This window comes from Mandrillus leucophaeus, unplaced genomic scaffold, assembly GCF_000951045.1.
Source record: "Mandrillus leucophaeus isolate KB7577 unplaced genomic scaffold, Mleu.le_1.0 Scaffold84, whole genome shotgun sequence".
Classification (NCBI taxonomy): Eukaryota; Metazoa; Chordata; class Mammalia; order Primates; family Cercopithecidae; genus Mandrillus; species Mandrillus leucophaeus.
In genome coordinates, this window is record NW_012109141.1 from 143,340 (window position 1) to 166,182 (window position 22,843).

Below are 22,843 nucleotides of genomic sequence, written 5' to 3' on the forward strand. Positions count from 1 at the left end.
ACGTTTCTATCATATATGCCTCTTCTAACTCTCAGCCCCTTTCAGCTCTCATCTCCCCACACATCATTAATTTCAGTGTCATCATCCCACTTAAAAACTCCACCTTTCCTATTGGGTAATGGTCACCCTCCTTTATGACCTCCCTAGTTTAGTTTCAAACTACATCTCCACATTTATACCCCTTAATCTCCTTGATAAATCTTGTGTTCCCTCTGACTACACTTGTCTTCACATATTAAACTAAGCTGTTCTTCTTTAGATGTCCAACTATCGCCCCTCTTGCCAAATTTGATTTATAATTTTCATTCATTCAGAATGTATTTATTTTCTCATTTCCAAGTCCTGCCTCTTCCATTATTCTTACCCAACTACTTTAGTCTTCAATGGGTTTGACTTTACTAGCACCACACAGTAATTTCTCTACCATATTCATTTGGTACTTTGAGTATGATTTCTTGGCACATTTTTTTTGTCTATGTAATATGTTCTCAATTAGACTGCATTTTTCTTGAGGACAAGAAATTTACCAACTTCTTTATTGCTTTAATGATTTCAGCTAAGTGTCTATATTTAATTATCTTTCTGAAGTTACTGTTTTCCTTGATCACAAAAGCAATGATGGATAGTGACGATGCTTATTCAGTAAGCACTGAAATCAACACACACACACTCACTGTTCATAAGCATGCATTGAAACATTTAATGTTTTATAGGTCAAAGTCAAGGGCATTCTCTACATATTCCTCTGATACCTACTGGCTATTTTTCAGGATTTGCCAAGAAACTTTTAAAACTCAAAAGCTTCTTGGCTGGTCTGCAAAATATTTGACCCAATAAATAATAATGTATGAATCCAGAAAGTTAATTATGCTAATTACTTTTCCTCTGGGGACTTCTGAATGGCATTGGGTTGACTCTTTCTATAGGATCGTCATCACTAGGTTGATGTACTTTTCTTTCCTGTCTTTAACCCCTTAATATTTCTATTTCCCTAGATCCTGTGGAGAAGGGAGGCTAAAGAGATCTTTCCATTTCTAAAGCATCTGTTAGGGAGGACAGAAACAGAGTGAGTGGCTCTTGTCAGGAAAAACTTCTCAAAAGGGTATTTTTATTGCTGTTTTGGAGAAATTCAGATTCCTTAGATCAAAAATAAGCTGCCAAGAACACGTTGTCTTTGTTCTTCAGGTCAGTGGGCAAAAATGGCATTCTCGTTTCTTATTATGTCATGGTTATGTGCTAACAGGAAAAGTCACCCATATGTTTAACTAGTGGTGTGGTGCGCTCAACCTAGAACCTGGCTCAGTTAAGGCCTTCCTTAAATATCTGTGAGTGTCAGTGGCACCCTCTGAAGGTTTATGCAAATTAATGAAGCAGGCTAGCTATCTGTGATCTAATGATTAGTGTTGAAAATCAGTGTACAGCTTCTGTGGTGGCTCCTCTATTGAAATGTTCTCAGTCTTGGTGGTGCTTTCTTCAGGAGTAGTAAGCAGTGGTTTGAGCAGAATCATTTCTTAATAAAATTTTAGATTAAGCTTTTTCTCCTTCCACACCTCCCTTATAGCTCCTTCCCTTTGGGATCTTGCATGTAAGCTCAGGTGTTCATGACTCCCAATGTGTTATCACTTTGCTAAGAAAAGAAACATGGGTATTTACCAGAAGTCTTTTGGAGACATAGTAATGTGAAAACTTGTAGGAATCATTCCAATGAGAGTAGTTTGGCGAATTCAGGTGACTATTTGGGGTTTTTTTCCCATTTCTCAGTTCATAGCTGAAATATTATCGCTACTTTTTAATAATGGGACAGAGGTCCTGTTTTTCCAGCTTAAAGGGGAAAAGTCTAAAATGAATAAAATATTTTGAAATTAATTGGCTTTTCTATTAAAAAGACTGTCATTTTCAATGCAATATGAAAGTGAATGAAGACAAATGGAAAAACCACAAAATAAATATGTGAACTCTAGAAATGACAGAATTATTTGGATATCATCTATTTTATCCCTAATCTAAAAACAAACCAAAACATAATGCATTTTTAATGAATTTTCAGGAAGATACTCTAATCTTTATTAAGTACATACTTAAAAAAAGAAAACATACTTGAGATGTCAAGATTAAATGTGTTTATTTCGAGTTAGTGAATACAATGGTATATTAGATACCAGCAGTCCAAGCTACACCTATGTATTTGCCTCTAACTTTCACACGTTGTCAGTTTCCTTCCCTCTAATATTCCACCACTGGGCCTTCTATTTCTAGCAAAATCATAGTTCAAATTAAAGAAAAAAAAACAAAGCAAGATTGGTCACCGTATTGTGCTTCCAGTGCCCCCAGAAGGATTTTAATTGTCTCAAATAGATGTTTATTGTTTTCAGTAAAGGGGAAAAAAAAAAAAAAAACCATGATCACTAGTAATGGCACAACTAGAAGAGAAAACAGAATGCAGATTAAAAGAAGCATTTTAGGCTGGACTAGTTAATTTCCCCTCAGTTAAAAATCGACATAATATCACGGATATAGACTTCAAGGTTAAATTGTTCAATTCGTGGGCCACACACTTAAGCGTATTGGCTAGTACATTTTTGCACTGAAACAGAAGCAATACAAGTTTTATGTTCTACCATTACACTTCCAAATTTTTCACTTATGAATATACCTGCCAACCTAATGATTCTTGCATGCATTAGAGTTTGCTTTTGTAGAGTTAAGTTTATTTTCCCCATCCCTCCCACTCCCATAAATGTTGCGCCAATGCGAACTCTGTGCCCAATTTTATGAGAATGTTGCAAAGGACAGCTCTGTGCCACCTCAGTACAGGAATGTCCTGTCTCCTTCCCAGGCTACAGATGGATCAGTAGTATTGATCTCATCTCATCATACATGCAAACAGACACTGTTCCCTTAATTTCCCCATGCCAGAGGCATACGAGCCGGCAGGTATGCATACAAAATGGAATTAAAAAGAAAAAGAAAGAAAAGAAAAAAAGCTTTCTTGTTAAAACCTATCGTCCTAGAAGGAATCCATTGCTTTGAATTCACTTAAAGCCTGTACAGGCGAAATGTGTTTCTTCTGAGAACCTCGTCGAACTCGTGTCTGGAATTCTTCAGGCTTTTCTCTCTTCACAAGGGGCTTCTTCTCTGGAGCCTTCATCTTCCAAGACACAACAGGTGAGTTGACAGCTGCTGTCCCATAGACCTTCTGGTATTTGGTTGAGGCCACATAGGATGCTTTCACCGTGAGGACAACAGCATTCATCAGGTTTTTAGCTGCCTGGATAAGCGATGTGGCACTGTCCAGCTACAGTGGGAAAAGAATGAGATACATGTGGGTCAACGGAAGCCCCAAATTCACAAGATGGTGATATACTTTCACAGTTAAAGTTTTCCTTGTGCAAATAAATAGTATTGCTGAAAAGGAGCAAATTATCACAAGTTAAGATTTCTAAAATCTCAATACAGCTAATGGCAAAGCCCTCATCTTAACAGTTAGGAATTCCAAGGTAACAGAAGTTTTCCAAAGTGGAACATCTCATATTATTACATTAGGGTAATTAGCAATGGTGACAATTACTCAAATGTTGGACAAGCTTTTGGCAGACACTAAAGAAAAAAAGTTATAAGGGGTTACATCTCAATTTTATGGCCCGACCAATGGAAGTATCTATCTATCTATCTATAGGCTATTTCTACATCTTGAGCTCAGGGTTGGTGAGGATACAGTCATTTAAGCAGAAGAACAGTCCATGGGTGCTCTTGCTTCTATGAGGTGTTAATTGAGCTTAGAGTATCAATTTAACTATTTATTAACAGGTCCTGAATATACCTTCTATATAAATACTGATATTATGTCAGGATCTCATAGCATTCAGTGAGACCCTCCCATCCATTCATTAATGAAATATTGAGTACTTACTATGTGCCAAATACTATGATAAGAAATTTGTTTTTTCCCACTTAGCTCTCGTTAACAACTCTATGATATAGGCCTGTCATGCCCTTTTAGAATGAGAGAGCTGATACATGCAGAAGTCCAGTAACTAGCACAGGTTTTAGTCTTTAAAACCTGCACTACTACTCATCTATACTGCCACTCTGTTGGATAGGATGGCTTTTAAAAATCCCATGACAAGTCACAATTTTTTGTGACCTGAAAGTCATGACCATCACAAGACTTTCAGGCCAGGAATATTTTGGGTTACCTTTTTTCTGTCTTTAACTAGTTAGTGTGATGAGTACTGTATACTAGATCATTCAATATCTGCTTCAACCTTCTTTTTGTTCACTGCCTGGGCATAGATGGTGGGGTTACATCTCAATTTTATAGCCCAATCAGTGGAAGTACCTATTTATCTACACACTATTTCTATATCCTCAGCTCAGGATTGGTGAGGCTCAACAATGCATCTCCTAGACTCTCCTTCAGCCAGGATTCTACATGTGACCTAGTGAAAGAGAAGAATTAACAGCTGAACTGCAAATATTATTCCAGCCTCAGGGATGTTTGAGCATAGTCTGATCTTTCATCAGACTTCTCATAACATCAACTAACAAAATATATCAATTACAGTTAACTGAAGGAAGCAAAGATGTTCCTAAGTATGCTGTTCCTAGTTGTAGAGATTATTTGTTGTATATCCTGTAATTCATGAACTGTAGCTGCATTAAGCCTTCTGGGGGCTAGGTGACTAAGAAAGTGTTTAAACAGAGACTGTAGATCTTATGGTTCTCCCAGCTGACGTAATTCACTTTAGCTTTGTGTGTCATTCCTTATTAACAAAAATATGTCCCATGCAGTATTGAGGTTATCAGAAGTTGCATCTAACACCACTGTGATACTGTTCCTTTGGCTGCTTTTTGTTCCATATCCCTTATTTAAGCTAAATTAATGTTGTTCTGTGTTTTAAAAAATGTCAATCAAATGAGCTCAATTTTTCCATCACCAGAAAAGCTTGTAGTCTGACCAATGGGGAAAACAATGGAAGATGTTTTATATAATTGCATTGTGAATTAACTCAACCAAATGGATGGAGTAAGCCACTTACTTGATCACTTTTATTATGCCATACAAAATGTACATATACCAAAATCACTGCTTAACCCCAAACTGTTTAGTTTATACAGCCTAAATTTCTAAAGATAATTAAGGAAAAGCAAACTCTAGGTTATTCATGTTAACAGGAGAGAAGCCACACATGAATTAGTGGGGTGGTTCTCAAAGCCTGGTCCCTGAGGTGCAAGAGCATCAGCATCACCCGGGAATCTGTTAGAAATCACATTTATCAGGCCCAATCCAAAACGTACTGAATCAAAACCTTGCAATCTTTGCTTTAACTAGCTAGCCATCCAGGGGGTTCTGATACTTGCCAAAGTTTGAGAACTACTGGATTAATGAAACCTAAAGACTGTCTTGATGGTTTACTTTATCCAATGATTTCAGGACTTCTGTCATACACAAGTTTGCTAATATCATAGCCAGTTATCTCACTGAATTTTACTTTTTCGTCTTTCCCATCTTACCCCCAGGTAGAAGTGTAAATAATGAAAGACAGAGATGAGACAACAAAATGTTGGAAACAATCAGCAGCAGATAAGTCATGGTTTCTTTAGAAGCTAAATACCTAACACCTTTGGCCAATGCACAGTTCTTTGTAAGTCTGTCAGGTTTCAAAAATGAGTAAAGTTAATTCATAAAATTAGTTAATTCTATCGTGTGCTATGAGTAAATAAAGGGTAAAATATGACAGGGACGTTTGGTTGATTTGCTTTGGGCAACAGAATTAGTAGAAGTAGAACAAGCTGATATATTGCTATTAAATGGTCCCCAAAGAGTGTCTCTTGGGAGAACTGAGTTGCTCTGAAGAGAAGGGATTACAAGTAAATTTGGAGATTTTTACCACAGATTCCATTTTCAGATAGATGGTGTTTAATTCTGCAGCAAAAATACCAGAGCCTGCCTCTTCTTCAGAACCCCTTTGCTTTTCAAGCCTGATGCAGGAATCCTGTAAATAAACCTAATACATTGTTTGAGAGTGAGAAAGCTTTGAAACATTAAGTCAAGAATTTTGTTCGAGCCGCCTGCTAAGGCAGATCTTGAATTTGTAGCAAGGTAAAGTGAGGAGGTGAGAGATCCAGCCAACTAAACTGGAAAAAATATTTCCACAAACAAAAAGTTGAATTTCCAAAGGTTACATCTTGCCCTTTTCTGTAGACCCACTTTCAGATTTAGATCATTAAGGGCACAATCACAATTCTTTCCAATTTAAAATGCCTTTCCAAAATGGTACCAAACCTCTGCTTTCTAATTGGCAAGTGTTGGCTAAAAATTCACTTCCTAAAGAAAAGATACTAGAATAAAGCTGCATGGCAAGATTTTTTAAATACAAAGTTTAGGAACACTTATTTAACATCATTGCATTCTATTTTGTGACTTACAGTGAATATGTATAAGTGAAGTTTTCAAAATAATCAAAATTCAGTGAGCACTTACTAGTCGCCTGACATTGACTGAGTCCTTTTAATTGTGTGATTTAATTTTCAAAAATTCTTGAAGTAGGAATGATTATTACTCCCCATTTAAAAAGTGAGGAAGTTGAAGCTTAGGGAAGTAACATAAGTTGTCCCTGCAGTCATTGGCAAAGTAGGGATTAGGACCAGTACCATCTCTCTCCAAAGCTCACTCATTTGAACTCCACCATGGAGCAATATTCCCCCGAAACATCACTTAATGTCTCAGGTCTTGTTTTTTAGTTATTACCTATCCAAAATGAAGTTGTTTCTACGAATGAACAGGCTGGAAGCCTGTCCTCTAAACCGGGCAACATCCTTTTAACATCATGGCTATGTCGGACAAGTGCCTCATCTCTCCCAATCTGTGATTCTTTGTCTCATCCTCATAGCCCAAATCCTCACTGAGTAGCCTCTGGCCTCAGGTATGTTGCTGCCTGGAGCTCAGCCCTTCCTTGTTCTTCCTGGCCTTGAGTCACCCTTACGGAAATAGAGACTGGAATCTGATCTCTGCTAATTTGTCCCACTACTCTGAAGCACATTTATACTAGGCAGGGCTCAGCTACTCTTATTAGTCATCGAATCCTTTACCTGGTCCAGTGTTGCTAGTTTTAAATTGGCATCAAAATTCAACCACTTCTCAGCCCTTCCTCAAGCTGACCTGAATAAGACATATCCACCTTTTCCTAGTTAAGGACCTTTTGTATTCTTATAGAATATCCCATTAAGTTCCTGTATCTAACCTAAGAGAAACTGCTTATTTTCAGCTAGTTTCAATAAAAACAAGAGCATACATTTAACAAATTAGACCATGTGCTGTTTTCTGAACTAGTTTCCTGAGTTTCATTTAATCTAACAACCAGCCCTAAGACAGGTAATAGTATTTTGACCAATTGAGACTTAGAAGCATACAGTTTGCCCATTATCACACTGCGAACATGTGGTGAAACCAAGATATAAACCCAGGCCATCTAACCACTGAGCCCATGCTCTCACCGTTCCTCCATGCTATTTCCCAGAGCCATCCAGAGCAGATGAATCCTCAGCCCTCAAAATCTACCAAGATCTGCTACACTCATTCTCCCTATTCAATCCCATAGGTGTCTGCTGTTCCTAACCACAGGAATTAGACTTCTCCTAATTGTTATGATTCTTTTAAAATATCAAAATATTATGTTTAAAAGAAAACAGATGTTTCCTCACATCTTGTGCTATTATAGTCCATGAAAAGCAAATAGGGGCAGGAGAGCTGTTTTATAGGCCTATCTATAGGACATTGTCTTTTTTTCCCCTGCCTCTATTCCTACTCTTCTTAATACCACTCAACTTCTAATAGAGTTCTGTTGTCTATACTCCCCTCATTTTGTATTTTGAATGGGCAGAAAGACTTATCTGAATTGTGATTCTTCCATTTATTGATATTTGTGCAGCCTAATTCCTTATATCATCAAAGGTGAAAAACGTAAGTATTTGAAATGACTCTTGTACAGCTTATGTTATCAACTGAATATCTGTGAAAGCCTATATCCTTAGCTGCATGCTACTTCATTCACACAGGACTTACGTTGCAACAGGCGTTCAGTTTCAACAGAAACAGAATTCGACTGCAGAAGTCAACTACATTCTTTCAAAGGAAAGTGCTACTACACCTCTTGAAATGCTGAATTATCACTGACTTTTTATCCTCCAGTGTATCCCTACATTTTTCCATCTACACATTCATCCAAGTATTTCTTCAGATGCCTATTGAATACTTTTTGCCAACTACTGTGCTTAAGTGTTGGGTATGGAAACATAAATAGAAAAAAGCACTGAAATACAAGAGCTCACAGTACAATGAGAAAAACAGACACAAACTAAAGGTTTTAACACGGTATATAGTGTTTCAGTAGGATGCGAGATGCTAAATGAACAAAAGGAATAGGGATTTACCTTGAGTCAGGTAGGGATAGGAGACGGGAAAACAAGCTTTGTTGTGAGCATATCTAAACACTCTTTAATAAGAGGGTGTTGGTGACTGAATGGTTAACAGTGATAAGGAAGGACAATTCTGAAATACCTAACTAGTCCAACTTGGTATACATCAATGCTCTTAACTGAGATTGTGGAAATAAGAAGGATGTTGAAGTGCTACAATGCTGAGTATAACTCTGGACATACTGAGTTTGAGTGTGTGTGTTACACTTAGGTGGTTTACCAGAGGGCCAATTGTATTTATGGGAGTAAATGTTAAAAAATCACATTTTGCTTATATTGATCTTCCCAACTGTTTCATATATGGTGGTGGTCTGCATACTGTAGGTGTATAAAATATGTTTGATTTCATCCTTTCATATTCCTTATTGTTTTTACAAAGATTAAATAATACAATCTAAATCAAATATTAAATCCACACACCAGGTCAAAAGGTTCAATAAATTTACAAAAAAGTTTCTCAGCCTAAGACCTTTAAAATCAACATTACTATCCTTTTACTAATCTAAGATATAACATCATCAACAAGTATTTTACTTGCATAGAAAATAACCTTCCTTGGTTATGTAGGGAATAGTTAAGTAATTAGCAGTCTTTTACCCTTCAGAATGGTGAACTTCCTGGGGTAAAATGGAAATAAAATAAATGCTATTTAGTAAAAGCTCGCTTTAAAAACAAATAATAGTATTGTCAAAAGTGAAAAATACTATAAAACAGGTAGGGGACACATTGCAGATGATATCACATAGTAAATGTCTTAGAATGTTAATTTGTAGAGGCTGGGCATACGATTAAAGAAGAGAATTGGGATTTGAATGTGTGTTCTGAATTCATACATTTACAATATGCATGGAGAGAGATCAATTTTCAGATTGTATGTCCTTTTTCAAAAAAGCTGATCATCTAGTAACAAAAATTAATGAAACAAATGGCAGTTCATGAAAATCCAAAGTACAAAGCAATCTGTCATTGGATTAAAAATAATGCAAATGTCATGGGACTGCTGGCTAAGCTAAATAGAATAAAATAAGCCAAATCCATTTGGAAGGTGATTTTGAAATAAAAGAACTGAGGTGTTTGCTTTGATTCCTTCAAATGGCTTAGAAATGTCTGGAAGAAGGAACCAGTTCCATCTGGGCCTTGCTATTTTATTTTCATTATTTTAAGTCAGAGCCAATAACACTAATGATTTTGATAATGCTAAAATATGTGTAAAGTCAACTTTAGTCTTTTGCAACATTTTAAAATGGGAATAACATAGCTTTAACATATAAGAACAAGAACGATTTTGATGGGGTTATTCTAAACATGTTCAGACCTAGAGTAGGTTTTCAGGGGAGGAAGCTGTGATGGGAGAATTGGCAATAAATTGAAAGCAAACACCTCAAGAAAACTGGAATCTTTCCACTGGAGCTGGTCATTTATTTATATTTAAACTGTTATCTCCCTCAAAGGAGTCACAAATTGCTTGCAAGGAAAAAAATTTTTTGCTACAAGTCAGCTTTGCTGTTAATGAATTGGAGGTTAGAAACCCAGAGCATTGGAGCCTATTATCCTCCAAGAAGAACATTTCATGTTTTAAAAATCCACGAGGCTTTGAAGACATATTTGATGTCCTTAGAAACGGTGACACATTTGAAATACCTTGAAATATCTGTGTACATTTTCCAGAGTCTATATCCATAACACTTTTTTAAAAACTCTAGAAAGTCCAGGGTAATAAATAACTCAGGTAAACAAAGACATGGTGAAAAGGTGCAGCCTAATCGCATCTTTCCCCACTTAAGTTACTTCAGAATGTTTATATGCTCACAAAAAGACAATTTCCTTGATAGCAAGCTCTCAATTCTCTGTTGGAGTCCACTTACTCTTTCTCATCAAACAAACTGTCATCCATAGTGTCCATGGCAGGCATTATTAATCAATCAGGCACCTTGCTCCCTCAGAATCCGCTAAGTAGTGTGGGAAAGGAAACTTATTTACCTCTCAAGAGGGCACATTTTAACAGGGTTGTCCAAAAAAACTTGATTCTGTTTATGACACAGATACATCATCCATTGTAGTGCTACTTGTATATTTGAATTAACTTGTTTGATTTCTAGTGTTTTCTTTACTAGCTATCAAATATTGTTTGATACTGACAATTTTATTTGAGATGTTGTCTTGCCGTCACCCAGGCTGGAGTGCAGTGGCACAATCTCGGCTCACTGCAACCTCTGCCTACCAGGTTCAAGCGATTCTCCTGCCTCAGCCTCCTGAGTAGCTGGGATTACAGATGTGTGCCGCCATGCCTGGCTAATTTGTGTGTTTTTAGTAGAGACTGGGTTTCACCATGTTGGTTAGGCTGGTCTTGAACTCCTGACCTCATGATCCGCCCACCTCAACCTCCCAAAGTGCTGGGATTATCGGCATGAGCCACCGTGCCTGGCCAACAAATATTTTTATCTAAAGGATGTTGCGTTTACACTTTTGTTTCCACAGCTGATTTTCAGGGACATATTGTGCACTTTTTTGTACTAATACCATATTATGATTTGCTAATTAAGGAGAAGATGTAAGTATTAACAGAAATGTAAAACATTTAGGGGATGATTTTAAATCAGGTGATAAAAATTGGCTGCATATTTTAACAAGGAAGGATGGTGTTAGAGGTAAAAGTGAGCATCACAGATATGTTGTATTTAGTTGTTATAAAAAAACAAAACAAAACAAAACTTCAAGGCTGGGCATGGTGGTTCACGCCTATAATCCCAGCATTTTAGGAGGCTGAGGTGGGCGGATCACTTGAGGCCAGGAGCTCGAGACCAGTTTGGTCAACATGGTGAAACCCCATCTCTACTAAAAATACAAAAATTAGCCAGGCATGTTGGCAGGTGCCTGTAATCCCAGCTAGTGGGGAGGCTGAGGCAGGAGAATCACTTGAACCCAGGAGGAGGAGGTTGCAGTGAGCTGAGATGGAGCCACTGCACTCCACCCTGGGTGACAGAAAGAGACTATGTCTCAAATAAAACCACATTAAAAGAGTTAATATTACAACACATACTGATCCCTGATAAGTGAAATTCTATGTGATAACTCCTGAAGAGTTTCTAATTCCAAGGGTATTCCCATTTGACAACAGGATTTGTAAAGCAAATATTTTCCAGCTCTAAGTAATGGATCAATTACACAGAAAAGAGGACGAGAGGTCTGTTACCTTTCCTTCAGGGCTTCCTTTAAGTAATGCCAGAGAATCAGCCAGTGCTGAAGGCCAGTTGTTAGGAAATCTTCATGGAATGGCTCAAGATTAAATTGGCAAAGACCTTAGCAGAAAGGCACACTGCAGGCTCAGTCAGGCTAAGAAAAATTTCTCAGCCTTGCTGAGAAATTTACCAATTGGCTCTCCGGTAACTTTCTCAACTGGACATATTTGTGTCTTCATTTTTAATTCATTTAGGTAGGTAGTAGTGCTTCATAGTTGGCCAGTCCACTGATTAACTGTCTTCATTTGCATTTTTTCAATTATAGGTAAGTAAACCTTGGGGACTCCCATGAAAGCTTAATTATAGTCAACAAATTTCCTAAATATGGCTTAGAGCCATTTTTTTTTCTCACCAATAAAGGCAGAACAGTTTTTGCTCAACCCAAAACAAGGCATTCTTTTTAACATGGAAATCTTGAAGATAAGTGGGAGTGCTGACAGGTTGGCCCTTGGAAAGTTAGGAACAGAGACACCTGTTCCTCCAACCAGTCTCCACCTTCTTTTCCTATACTTCTTCTTTCCTTGCTTCCTTTCAACACCCTCCCTTATCCCAACCCTTCAGGATCTCCTGCTAGAGACCTCCTCTAAGTTATTGGTTTCCATGTAACAAAAAACTCATGAGGAATTATGCAACAAAGAGCCAACAGACTTTCAGGTACCCCCCCATAACTGGGAAATATTCTTAGGCAGAGAGACAGTCCTTATGTCACATGAATATGTAAGGCATTAACTGTTCATCTTGTCATCCCTGATTCTGTGCATCAGCATGTCTTGATCACCCAACGTTTATGCCTTATAAATAATTCTGCAAGGAGCTAAGCCTCCTTTTTGCCTTACTGATAGGAGAGCCAGCTAGCAGAGCATCAACACCTTTGATCCCTCTATTTCCACCTTCCTCCCTCCCTAGGTGGTATCATCATGACCATAAGACAAATGTAAGAGGAACCATTGTCTAAGAACCCACGAGAAGTACGTTTTCATAAAATAGGTCAAAGTGCCACTAAATGACCCTGCTCGTATGAACGTGGTATCTGCTGCTAAGTACTGAAGGCCATTTAATAACTTGCAAAATGGCTCCTACCCTCCAGCATGCAATGCATAATCACTGAGAGAAAAGTAGACTAGATGAGTCAAAGGCTGTGGTTTGGGTGCAGGTTGGTGGAGTACTGTGCCTGGAAAATGAGCAAAATCTGAAGATCCAGAATGATTCTTCATTTTTTCACTTCCCTTCTCATCTAAGCCCTAGGAGCTATGTCCTAATGTGACATTATTCAGGGGATGTAAACACCCATGCAGGTTGTGATCCTCTCCTCATCAGGTATATAGAAATAGCTAGTCAAAGTCTCTGTTGCAACTGAGGTCCAGGATGAGGAGAGAGCAGAGCGATTCCGTTCCCATTGAGTGTTTGCTGCCTCTCCTTGGGACCCCAGCCGCTTTTGTGTGATCACCTCTTCCCCACCTCTTTCTTCCTCTCCTGTGCACTCTCTGTCTCTAGTGATACATTCTTACATGCATGCTTTCATCTGTCCTACCTTCAAGTAGGACAAACCTTTGAAATTAAGGTTTGAGTTCAAACCTTGATTGGATGGATCACTAACTACAAGATCTTGAACAACTACTAAATTTACCTCTACCTCATAAAAGTTCTTTAAAAGTAAAAATGAAAATGGCACTTTCTAGTCTTATAAAACATTAAATGAGATAATGCCACTGAAGTTGAGTGCCTGGCACATGATAAGCCCTTAACAAATCTCAGCTTTTATTATTACTGTGACCCACCTTTCCTTAAATCACCAGGTGAGTCCAAACATGGTCTTGTAAAATTTTTATTTCTCTTTTCCTACATCTTCCTCCTTACTTTTTTTCCTTTCAAAGTTTCCCCCATTCAGCACTTTAGACTTTCTTTAACTCTCTTCTTACTGAAGCTACCACCATCTTGGCTTGGTCTCAGTGCCTAAATCTTACAGTTTTAGGGATAAGGAATGGAGAAGTTCATGAGGGGAATAGGAAAATACCAACACTTATGTATCTTTTCTAGCACTATTGAATACTTTAGATGGAATAAAGGGGTAGTCAAGACTGAGTGCAAGAAAACATAGGAATTGTATGTAAAGATGTGACACCTAAAATATCTAAGAACATTTAGGACTTGGTAAGGAATACTGATAATAGAGAGTCAAGATGGCTCTACTAGAACGTGGAAGAAAGGTAATCTAGCCTGGGAAGCTGATGTTTAAATATCTAACTTGGGAATCATCAAAATAAACAGTCCATGTAAAATATTTTATACAACCACTTCAAGGATCTAAACTTCCCCAAATTCTAGCTACTCATTTTGGTTAAGAATATCATTTATAAATATCTCATATTAAAAAACAAATGGTGTTACATCATAAAGGATGACACCTTACTTCATTCGACTCTGAGTATACACTGTTGTCAGACCCCAGTTGAGATTCCTCACTACCCCTAAAAGGGAGCCCCTTCTTGTTTGGAAGTGCCCACCAAACATTGAAGGCCAAATCTCCCAAAGCCCTGGGTTTATCTCCTTTGAAACACAAACACTTGGGTTCCCTATCATTGTTTCCTAAATCTTTAACTGTATTTTGCTACAAAGCAGGTTATAAATGCATAATTTTTAATCTTTTATTTGGTCTTAAACCACTGAAGCCAGCATCCACCATCTCCAGCTAAGAATGACCTTATCTCAGCATCTAAGTCCACCAATAAATTCCCAGTTTCAAATCTACATATTCTTTAGGATTACTTGAAAATCTCATCCAACTAGCTTCCCAGAACATAAGCACAGCCATCTTGCTGCCTTTGGTACTTCTGTGCACACATTTATTAACCAAATAAGGTAGCAAATGTCAGGTTATATGAAAAGACCTTCCAAAGAACAAATCCAAGGTTACTGAAAAGGACAGTGCCTGGGCTAATGGCTATAAAAGTCAGGAAAAGGCAAGAAGATACATATAAAAAAAAAATAGCTATGGGCATCCTCAAGACAACTCATACTTGTCAATGCTCTAAGCCCTTACTAGAACCAATAAAACAAGGATGATTAGTGTGTGACACACATACTGCCATTTCTTCATCAGTATCCTTAGCAGATATGCCCAATCAATCAGGTCCTTTTTTCCTACTGATCCTAGCCATGGTCTCAGCATTCTTCTCAACACATAGCTCAAACACCAGCAATTGGTGAGAGTTAGCAATCAAGATGAAACCATTTACCATATCCAATATGGGCCTTCTATACAGAACTGCATAGGAGAGGGCTATGATTTGACTCATGTCACCTGTGCAGTCATTGCTCCAATTAAGAGTATATTAATATCACTTCTACCTCTAATATAATTTCTCCTCACATAATTCATAAAGAATGAGCTCTTAACTATAGCACAGAAAATTGAAGTGAAATGTTAGACATACATGTAGCTGTATAAAATAATTCACTACAGTAACCTAAAATTTCAACTCTTTTTTCATTACAGAAATTAAGAGGAAATGCTATCATCATTTAAGGGCTCATAAGAGGTCTTTAGTACAATAGTTTAAAAATCAGTAATTTTAATTAAATTAGTTTTAAATTTGAGCAGTTGATCCATGGGATTTTAATAACTGAATGCTTTTTTTTCTGTCTACTTTAAAATATTTTTTGAGTAGACACAGAATAAATGCCCTCCAAATCATTTTCTTTCTTCTTGGTCACTGCTCTTTCCATTATGAGCTGTAAATCCACCACTAACATTAACACACATTCAAATAATTTTCAAATGATTACCGTGTACACGATCACAGATGCAGGTAGGGGTTTTCTATTACTTTTAACAATGAGTTGTAACCATTCTATTATCTATCTTCCATCTAAATTGTACTTCAGGTTCTTGCTATAAAAGTCAGGAAAAGGCAAGACGATACATATCAAAAAAAAAAAAAATAGCAAAGGGCATCCTTAACAACTCATACTGAGTTCAAACCTTGATTGGATGGATCACTAACTACAAGATCTTGAACAACAACTAAACTTACTTCTACCTCATAAAAGTTCTTTAAAAGTAAAAATCTCTTCCTACCCTGAGATACCTGTAAGACTTGCTCCCTCACATCCATCTGATCTGTATTCAAATATCAGTTATCTTCACAAAAACCACCACTTGACATGAAGAGAATGATCTAAGCATCTGTAAGCCTTTTCTTGTGGACTGTTCCCAACCTTCCAGAGACAGTGAGAGCTCTATGATTAACTCCACCCTTGCCCCAACCTGATCCTTTTGCAGTCCTCTTCATCTCAGTTATTGGCAACACAGTTCTTCCCACTGCTTTGGTTAAATACCCAGAATCTTATGCTACAACTGTTTTCTCCAACTCAACATTTAATCTGCCATCATGTCCTGTCAGCAACATCTTCAAAACATATCTATTACTTGGTCTTTTTTCATCTTTTTCACTCTTATCCACTTGGCCAACTCATCAGAACCTCTTACTGGCTTGTTACTAAAGCTTCCCCTAACTAGTTTCCTTGCTTCCCACCCTTTACCCCGTTTATTCTCAAATGGAAGCCAGAACGATCCTGCTACATGAACTCAATATCACTTATCTTAACAACCTGGAGTGGCTCCTCAATCACAGACTGAGTTAAATCCAAATCTATCAAAACGGTCTTCACATGGGGCCCAATACGTGTGATTTTGCTCTGATTAACTCAACTCCTAAATACTGGTTTCTTGTTTACTGTTCAGAAAGACCAGTCATGTTTGCAATGCAAGGCCTTAGCATTTACTATTTCTTCTGCCTAGAAAACTCTTCCCCACCTGAGATACCTGTAAGGCTTGCTCCCTCACATCCATCTGATCTTTATTCAAATATCGGCATCTTGGTGAAAACTACCCAAGCCATACTTTTGAAATTGCAGCTCCATGTCCATCCTTATGCCTCAATTTGCCATACTTTCTCTATTTTAACATTCTTATATCCTCATATTTTTATGTTTCTTGTTCACCACCTCCCATTATATCCCAAACATCTAAAACAGTGCCTGGCATATGGGTCCTCCATAAATATTTGCCGAGATGTTGTTGAAGCATTGTAATGTTATGGGTGGGGAAATAGGACATGAAAGGCTTGTCCAAAGACACAAAACTAGGGCACAATGCCTAGTTCAGTATCCATTCTTATCACCTATTCATTCTTCCAAATTCATGAGATTGTCAGGAGAGTGGAATTCGGAGAAACAAAAGTGAAAGTAAACTTTAGCCAAATTGCAAAACAAATCTACATCCTCTTCCTCTTACTGTATCTTGCATGTTAGCATTTCAAGATCAGTTTTTGCTCAAAAACACGGACACAATTTAAATCATTTAATTTTTTCTGTTTATAAAATACTGATATTTCTTTAAGAATCATCTCCTCCATTAATAGCACCAGCATCTAAGAGGCACAGAATTATATGCTTGCTAGATATAGTGCTTGTGCCTTAATAAATTGATCTTTATAAGATGTACAAATTGAATACCATCATTCCTGCTTTTTATATATGAGAAAATCAAAATAGAGAAAAGTTAACTTTTTTGGGTCTACTTGAAGGCTCATAAAATTCATATCTGGGTAGAACATACAGTCTTCTTTGACCAGGCAGATCTCCCATAGGCTTTTCCTGCCCTAAATCTTTATTCCTGGCTATTGATGTTATTTATGTGGAGGGAAACATGCCTTATGATGTGTTTTAACTGTTCATAAGCGTGAGTCATGTGACGAAACAGTAATGAGGTGAAACTTCCTTAAGCCATAAGGGGAGAAAAGTTGTACAAACTCCCAATCTTGCAATCATGATTCACCTGAGATATGAATTAGTCAAATAGCAGGGAACATCATCTTCTACTTTTTCATTTTCTTGCCAGCAACCAAAAAAGCTGTCTACATGTTCACAGAAAACTTGATTAAATACAACTTCTAATTCTCCTTATCCCTAAACATTATATACCACTTATTTATCAAAAAATTTAAAAACTTTTACAACATAATCTTTTAATGTGTCATGCAGCACACACCATGAAATGTGAGGCTGATAATATAATTTATAAGAACCTAATACATATTACCTGTTATCTATAACATCTGAAACATGCTATTCCCTCTATTTCTTGTTCAACCACTAGTCTACAGAGCACAGAGATACCAGCACCATCCTTACACTGCACAAAGAACAAGATAATACATTAGAGAAACTGGCTCTAAGTCTTGGCTGTCCCAGTTACTGGCTGTGAAAGCTTGGACACTCTGTAATCTCCTTGAGTTTCTATTTTTTCAATTGTAAAAAGGGGTTAATAACAATATACTTTTGTGAGTTATTCTGAGGTCCAAGTGAGAAAATAAAGTACTTGTTAAATTTTAGAGAAGTCTGTGACTATAAAAGATTATTACATCACCTCTGGGTACCTTTGGGAAGTTCTTTTGGGATCTTCATTTTAATTTATTAGAACTCCTTGGTGCCTCAGGCCCAGGGTCTTGGCTCCAGAGGAGAAGGTATTCCAATAGATGACCAGCATAGCATGAGGGCATGATAAGCCCTAGCAAAACAAGAGAAAAGTATTTCTAAAAGTTTTCTTCTTCCACCTGAAGTACTCATGGGGTAAGCCTAGTTATAATCTTATCTTTTTCCAATTACAAAGAATGGTCAGGAAATACAGTTTCCAAAATATAGAACACAGAAAACATGCTTGGGGCCCTTAAATTTGGCTTTGGAGTGCAGCACAAAAAGAAAAAAAAAGTCAACCAAAATATGAAGGTAGACCATTCTTTCAATAGGAGCTGTCAGCTCATTGATGAGCCTGTCCTTGGTGATGCCACCTTAAATCTGGTTGCCATTTATTTTAGAATCAAATCATTACTTTTTTACTGCTTTGTCCTCCAAGACTTTGTATATGTGGTCATGTTGCCACAACTAGATTTCTGGGTCTTTATGAATAAGTACCTTCTTGCCCCCTTTACTCATATGTTCGCCACTAAGGCTAGAACCATATAAACTATACTGGGATTCACTGTGCAAATGGGGATTATGGAGATGGTCTGTGCTGTGAAGGATTCTCTTATGTTTGCTCAGTGCAGGCTGTCCCTGAACATCAATTATTTATCAGTCGGCTGGTCTTATGCATCAATTTAATAATCAATAAAAGTTGATTAGCACTTGTCTACTGGTTAATCTACTTTATTTTTTTCAAGATTCAAAACATATTGAACCTCCCAACCAATTAGATCTCTCCTATATGCTACTATCACTTAATTCTCCCCCCCGCCAAAAAAAAAAAAAAGTGCACATCACTTTAGGCACATCATTCGACAGATAGGAAACTGAGGCTTAGGGAGGAAGATCTTGCTAGCTAATAGACAATTACCAGGGATTCAAGCGCATGACCTCTGTCCTCAGGTATAGTGCATTATCAATATACCACAGTTCCAACTGCCTTTAAATAAAAGATGTAAGGTGGTTCTCCTAACAAGCCAGGATACTTCTCCATATAGGTGCCTGCCAGGGCTTGGCCTAATTGGAACCTTCTAGTCTGTTTCTCCTGGAGTGAATGTACTTTAGGGAAAATTCAGCAAAAGCGCCAAAGGATTCCCTTCAATCTAAAACTGGAAATATCATCTCTTTGCTCCAACAAAGAGCCTCCGTGGATAGACAACGTATTGTCTGTTCCCTTGCAACGAGGTTGGGTTATACAAGAAACTTTCAAAACAACAGATTAAAGGAAATCGAATCCTCAGAGGACTGGGAATGCATAATAATGTTGCTAAAAAAATAAAAATTAAAAAAAAATTAGTGGTTTATTTGAAAGAAAGCCTCAAGTTCATGAAATTGGAAAATTTCCTTGAAAAAAAAAAAAGGGACTATCTTTAACATCCAATAAGATGACAACTTTTAACCAAGGAACAAAGATAAACATTAAAGGGTTGTAGAGGGCATGATACAGTATCTTACACCCACTAAAAATCATGCTTAAGATGAAAGTTTCCTCATGGCACAATTGCTATCTTAGAGTCTCTGTGAATCTAGCCTTTGACAAAGTTAAATCACCTCCATATTTATTACGCGATGTAAAGGTTGCCTCATTATTCCTTTACCTGATACATTAAAAAATGCCAGGAAAAGTTATTCAATTATACTACAGGTATATCTTTGAAAGAAAGCATGATTTCTGTTATATCTGAAGTCACTGCCTGTTACAGTTCTCCAATTTTCTTTTAAAAAATGAATGCTAAGCCATGCAACTTCTTCAGCTTCTACCTACAACTTGCTTGGTTTTTAGGGCTCACCCAGCACTAATTTCAGCATTGCAGAGTTACTCATCATCATAATATATATGAACAAACACAGAAACAATTTGAATCTCCAGGGAATCCTTAGCCTTATGTTCTTAACATTATTAAAACTATTATTTTAAGTATCACTTTAGTTTTTTTATTTTTTAAAATGTAGTTACTCATTCTCTCACCATGTAAAAATTTATTTTTGAGACGGAGTCTTGCTCTGGCACTAGGCTGGAGTGCAGTGGCCTGATCTCGGCTCACTGCAACCTCCATCTCCCAGGTTCAAGCGATTCTCCTGCCTCAGTCTCCCGAGTAGCTGGGATTACAGGTGCATGCCAACATGCTCAGCTAATTTTTGTATTTTTAGTAAAGACGGGGTTTTACCATGTTGGCCAGTGTGGTGTCGATCTTTTGACCTTGTGATCCGCCTGCCTTGGCCTCTCCCAAAGTGCTGGGATTTACAGGCATGAGCAAAAATTTTAAAACGTACAGAGAGACTAGGTAAATATGTAATGATATATGAAAAGGTTTTCTAAAAAAGTGGTATGAAAACATTTTCACTGAAACTCTTAATTACCATTGGAAATAGAAATACATAAGCTCTAAGGCAGGAAGATTTGGGGATAACCAGGTAAAGATGCAAATGGAGACCTTTGTAGGAAGGTTATGTCTAGAGGACGACTGTGATAGGCTCTCAGGGGTCTTTCTTTTAGAGAAGTGTACCTCCACCCACTGACACCCAGCTGGAAATGAGGTTGGCAGATAAATCTTGAACTACTTTATCTGCCATCTTCCACCCTTCCAGAGGGAAGACGTGAAAGACTCTATTTAAAGCAGTATGTATATCCTAAGTGAAAGGTCAAGATTTCAACTAGTCCTATGGTTCTCATCTGCAGGTAATTTTGCCACCTACTCCAGGATACATTCAGCAATGTTTGGAGCCATTTGTGATTATCACTGCTGGAGAATAAAAGTTGCTACAGGCATCTAGTTGGGAGAAGCCAAAGATGTTCTTAAACATCCTACCGTGGATAACTACAACAAGCTTCCTATAGTAAAGAATTATCCAAACTAGGCTAGACTGAATCAGCCTAAAGAAGCAAACCCAGTTTTCCTAGAAAAGGGACTAGGAAAGGGATTAAACTGTCCGGAGAAATTCTCACTATAGCCTATAGGTTTCTCTTTCCTCCACTTCCTAGACCAGTGTTTTTAAAAGTGTGATCCATGAATCATCTGCATCAGGAACATTTAGGAATAAAATACAGATTCCTGATCCCTTCTCAGAGCTGAGTTTCAGAACTGTGGATTTCAGGAATCTCCATTTTGGTTGGCTATCCATGTGATTCATTTACAGAGTGAAATGTGACAATCACTGTTTCACTTCTATTGAAGTCATTCCTTTCTGTATTTTCAACTATCCCCTCTCTGTCAGTGACTCCTTGAGGACTCCGAGTGACAAAAGAATGCAGTCTTGATGAGAGCAGATACCTTGGCTGCTTGCTCACTGCTGTTATGTCAAGCACCTTGCTTGGGGTAGACACGATATAAGAACTGGAGGGCACCAACATTATCCAAAAGACTATTGTCTTTTGTGGGGAGAAAACAAAAAATACCTACTCATTTATTTAGTACACCTACATTCTGGACTCTGTGCTAAATGTATCATGCACATCAATACCATTAATCCTAATAATAAATCAATGAAGTAGATACTAATATCATTTTCCCTTTATCACTGAGAAAATGGGGCTCAGAGAGGTGAAGCAACTTGCTCAGGTCATAGAGCCAGCTATTGAAAGTCAGCATTCAGTTCTTGTTCCACTTAATGGAGGGCATACACTTGTAAGAACTGCACCCCAAGCCTAACTCTTCCCAATGCTTTTCAGATTCCTCATAAGATGGGGATCATTGCACCAGTCAAAGCCTTCATTGGCAGCTTCTATCTGCCAGTATAACTCAGCAAGAGAAGGCTACTGGGAAACAAAGTCCTCAACCTCCCAGAAAAGCTGGTATGCTGTAGGCAGGAGTTACCTACCTTAATTCCCTCAAAAACATAGAAAAAAGACTTTTAAACTGTTTGCAGAGCAACTAAATATGAGTTTTGAGTTTCAAAAAACTACAAAGAATAGGTTTTGTATAAGGTGTAAGGAAGGGATCCAATTTCAGCTTTCTGCATACAGTTAGGGAATCCTTTCCCCATTTCTTGTTTTTGTCAGGTTTGTCAAAGATCAGATGGTTGTAGATGTGTGGTGTTATTTCTGAGGCCTCTGTTCTGATCCATTGGTTTATATCTCTGGTTTGGTACCAGTACCATGCTATTTTTGTTACTGTAGCCTTGTAGTATAGTTTGAAGTCAGGTAGCCTGATGCCTCCAGCTTTGTTCTTTTGGCTTAGGATTGTCTTGGCTATGTGGGCTCTTTTTTGGTTCCACATGAAATTTAAAGTGTTTTTTTTTTTTTTTTTTGCCAATTATGTGAAGAAAGTCAATGGTAGCTTGATGGAGATAGCATTGAATCTATAAATTACTTTGAGTAGTATTGCCATTTTCACGATATTCATTCTTCCTATCCATAAGCATGGAATGTTCTTCCATTTGTTTGTGTCCTCTTTTATTTCGTTGAGCAGTGGTTTGTAGTCCTCCTTGAAGAGGTTCTTCACATCCCTTGTAATTTGTATTCCTAGGTATTTTATTCTCTTTGTAGCAATTGTGAATGGGAGTTCACTCATGATTTGACTCTCTGTTTGTCTGTTATTGGTATATAGGAATGCTTGTGATTTTTGTACATTAATTTTGTATCCTGAGACTTTGCTGAAGTT

At 37.5% G+C, this 22,843-nt stretch overlaps 1 protein-coding gene across 6 annotated transcripts in view; it reads right to left on the reverse strand.

Moving 5' to 3' along the window:
• Positions 1-2,029: 2,029 nt before the first annotated feature.
• Positions 2,030-22,843, reverse strand: part of CTNNA2 (catenin (cadherin-associated protein), alpha 2) — a 1,228,212-nt gene continuing 1,207,398 nt past the window's right edge. For 3 of the 6 annotated variants that reach the window (XM_011968327.1, XM_011968326.1, XM_011968331.1), the window contains one exon: positions 2,030-3,295. In XM_011968327.1, coding sequence (XP_011823717.1) covers positions 3,008-3,295 — 288 coding nt within the window. In that variant the 3' untranslated portion in view covers positions 2,030-3,007. The remainder of the gene's footprint in view (positions 3,296-22,843) is intronic. The other 3 variants (XM_011968328.1, XM_011968325.1, XM_011968330.1) reach the window with 1 other exon arrangement.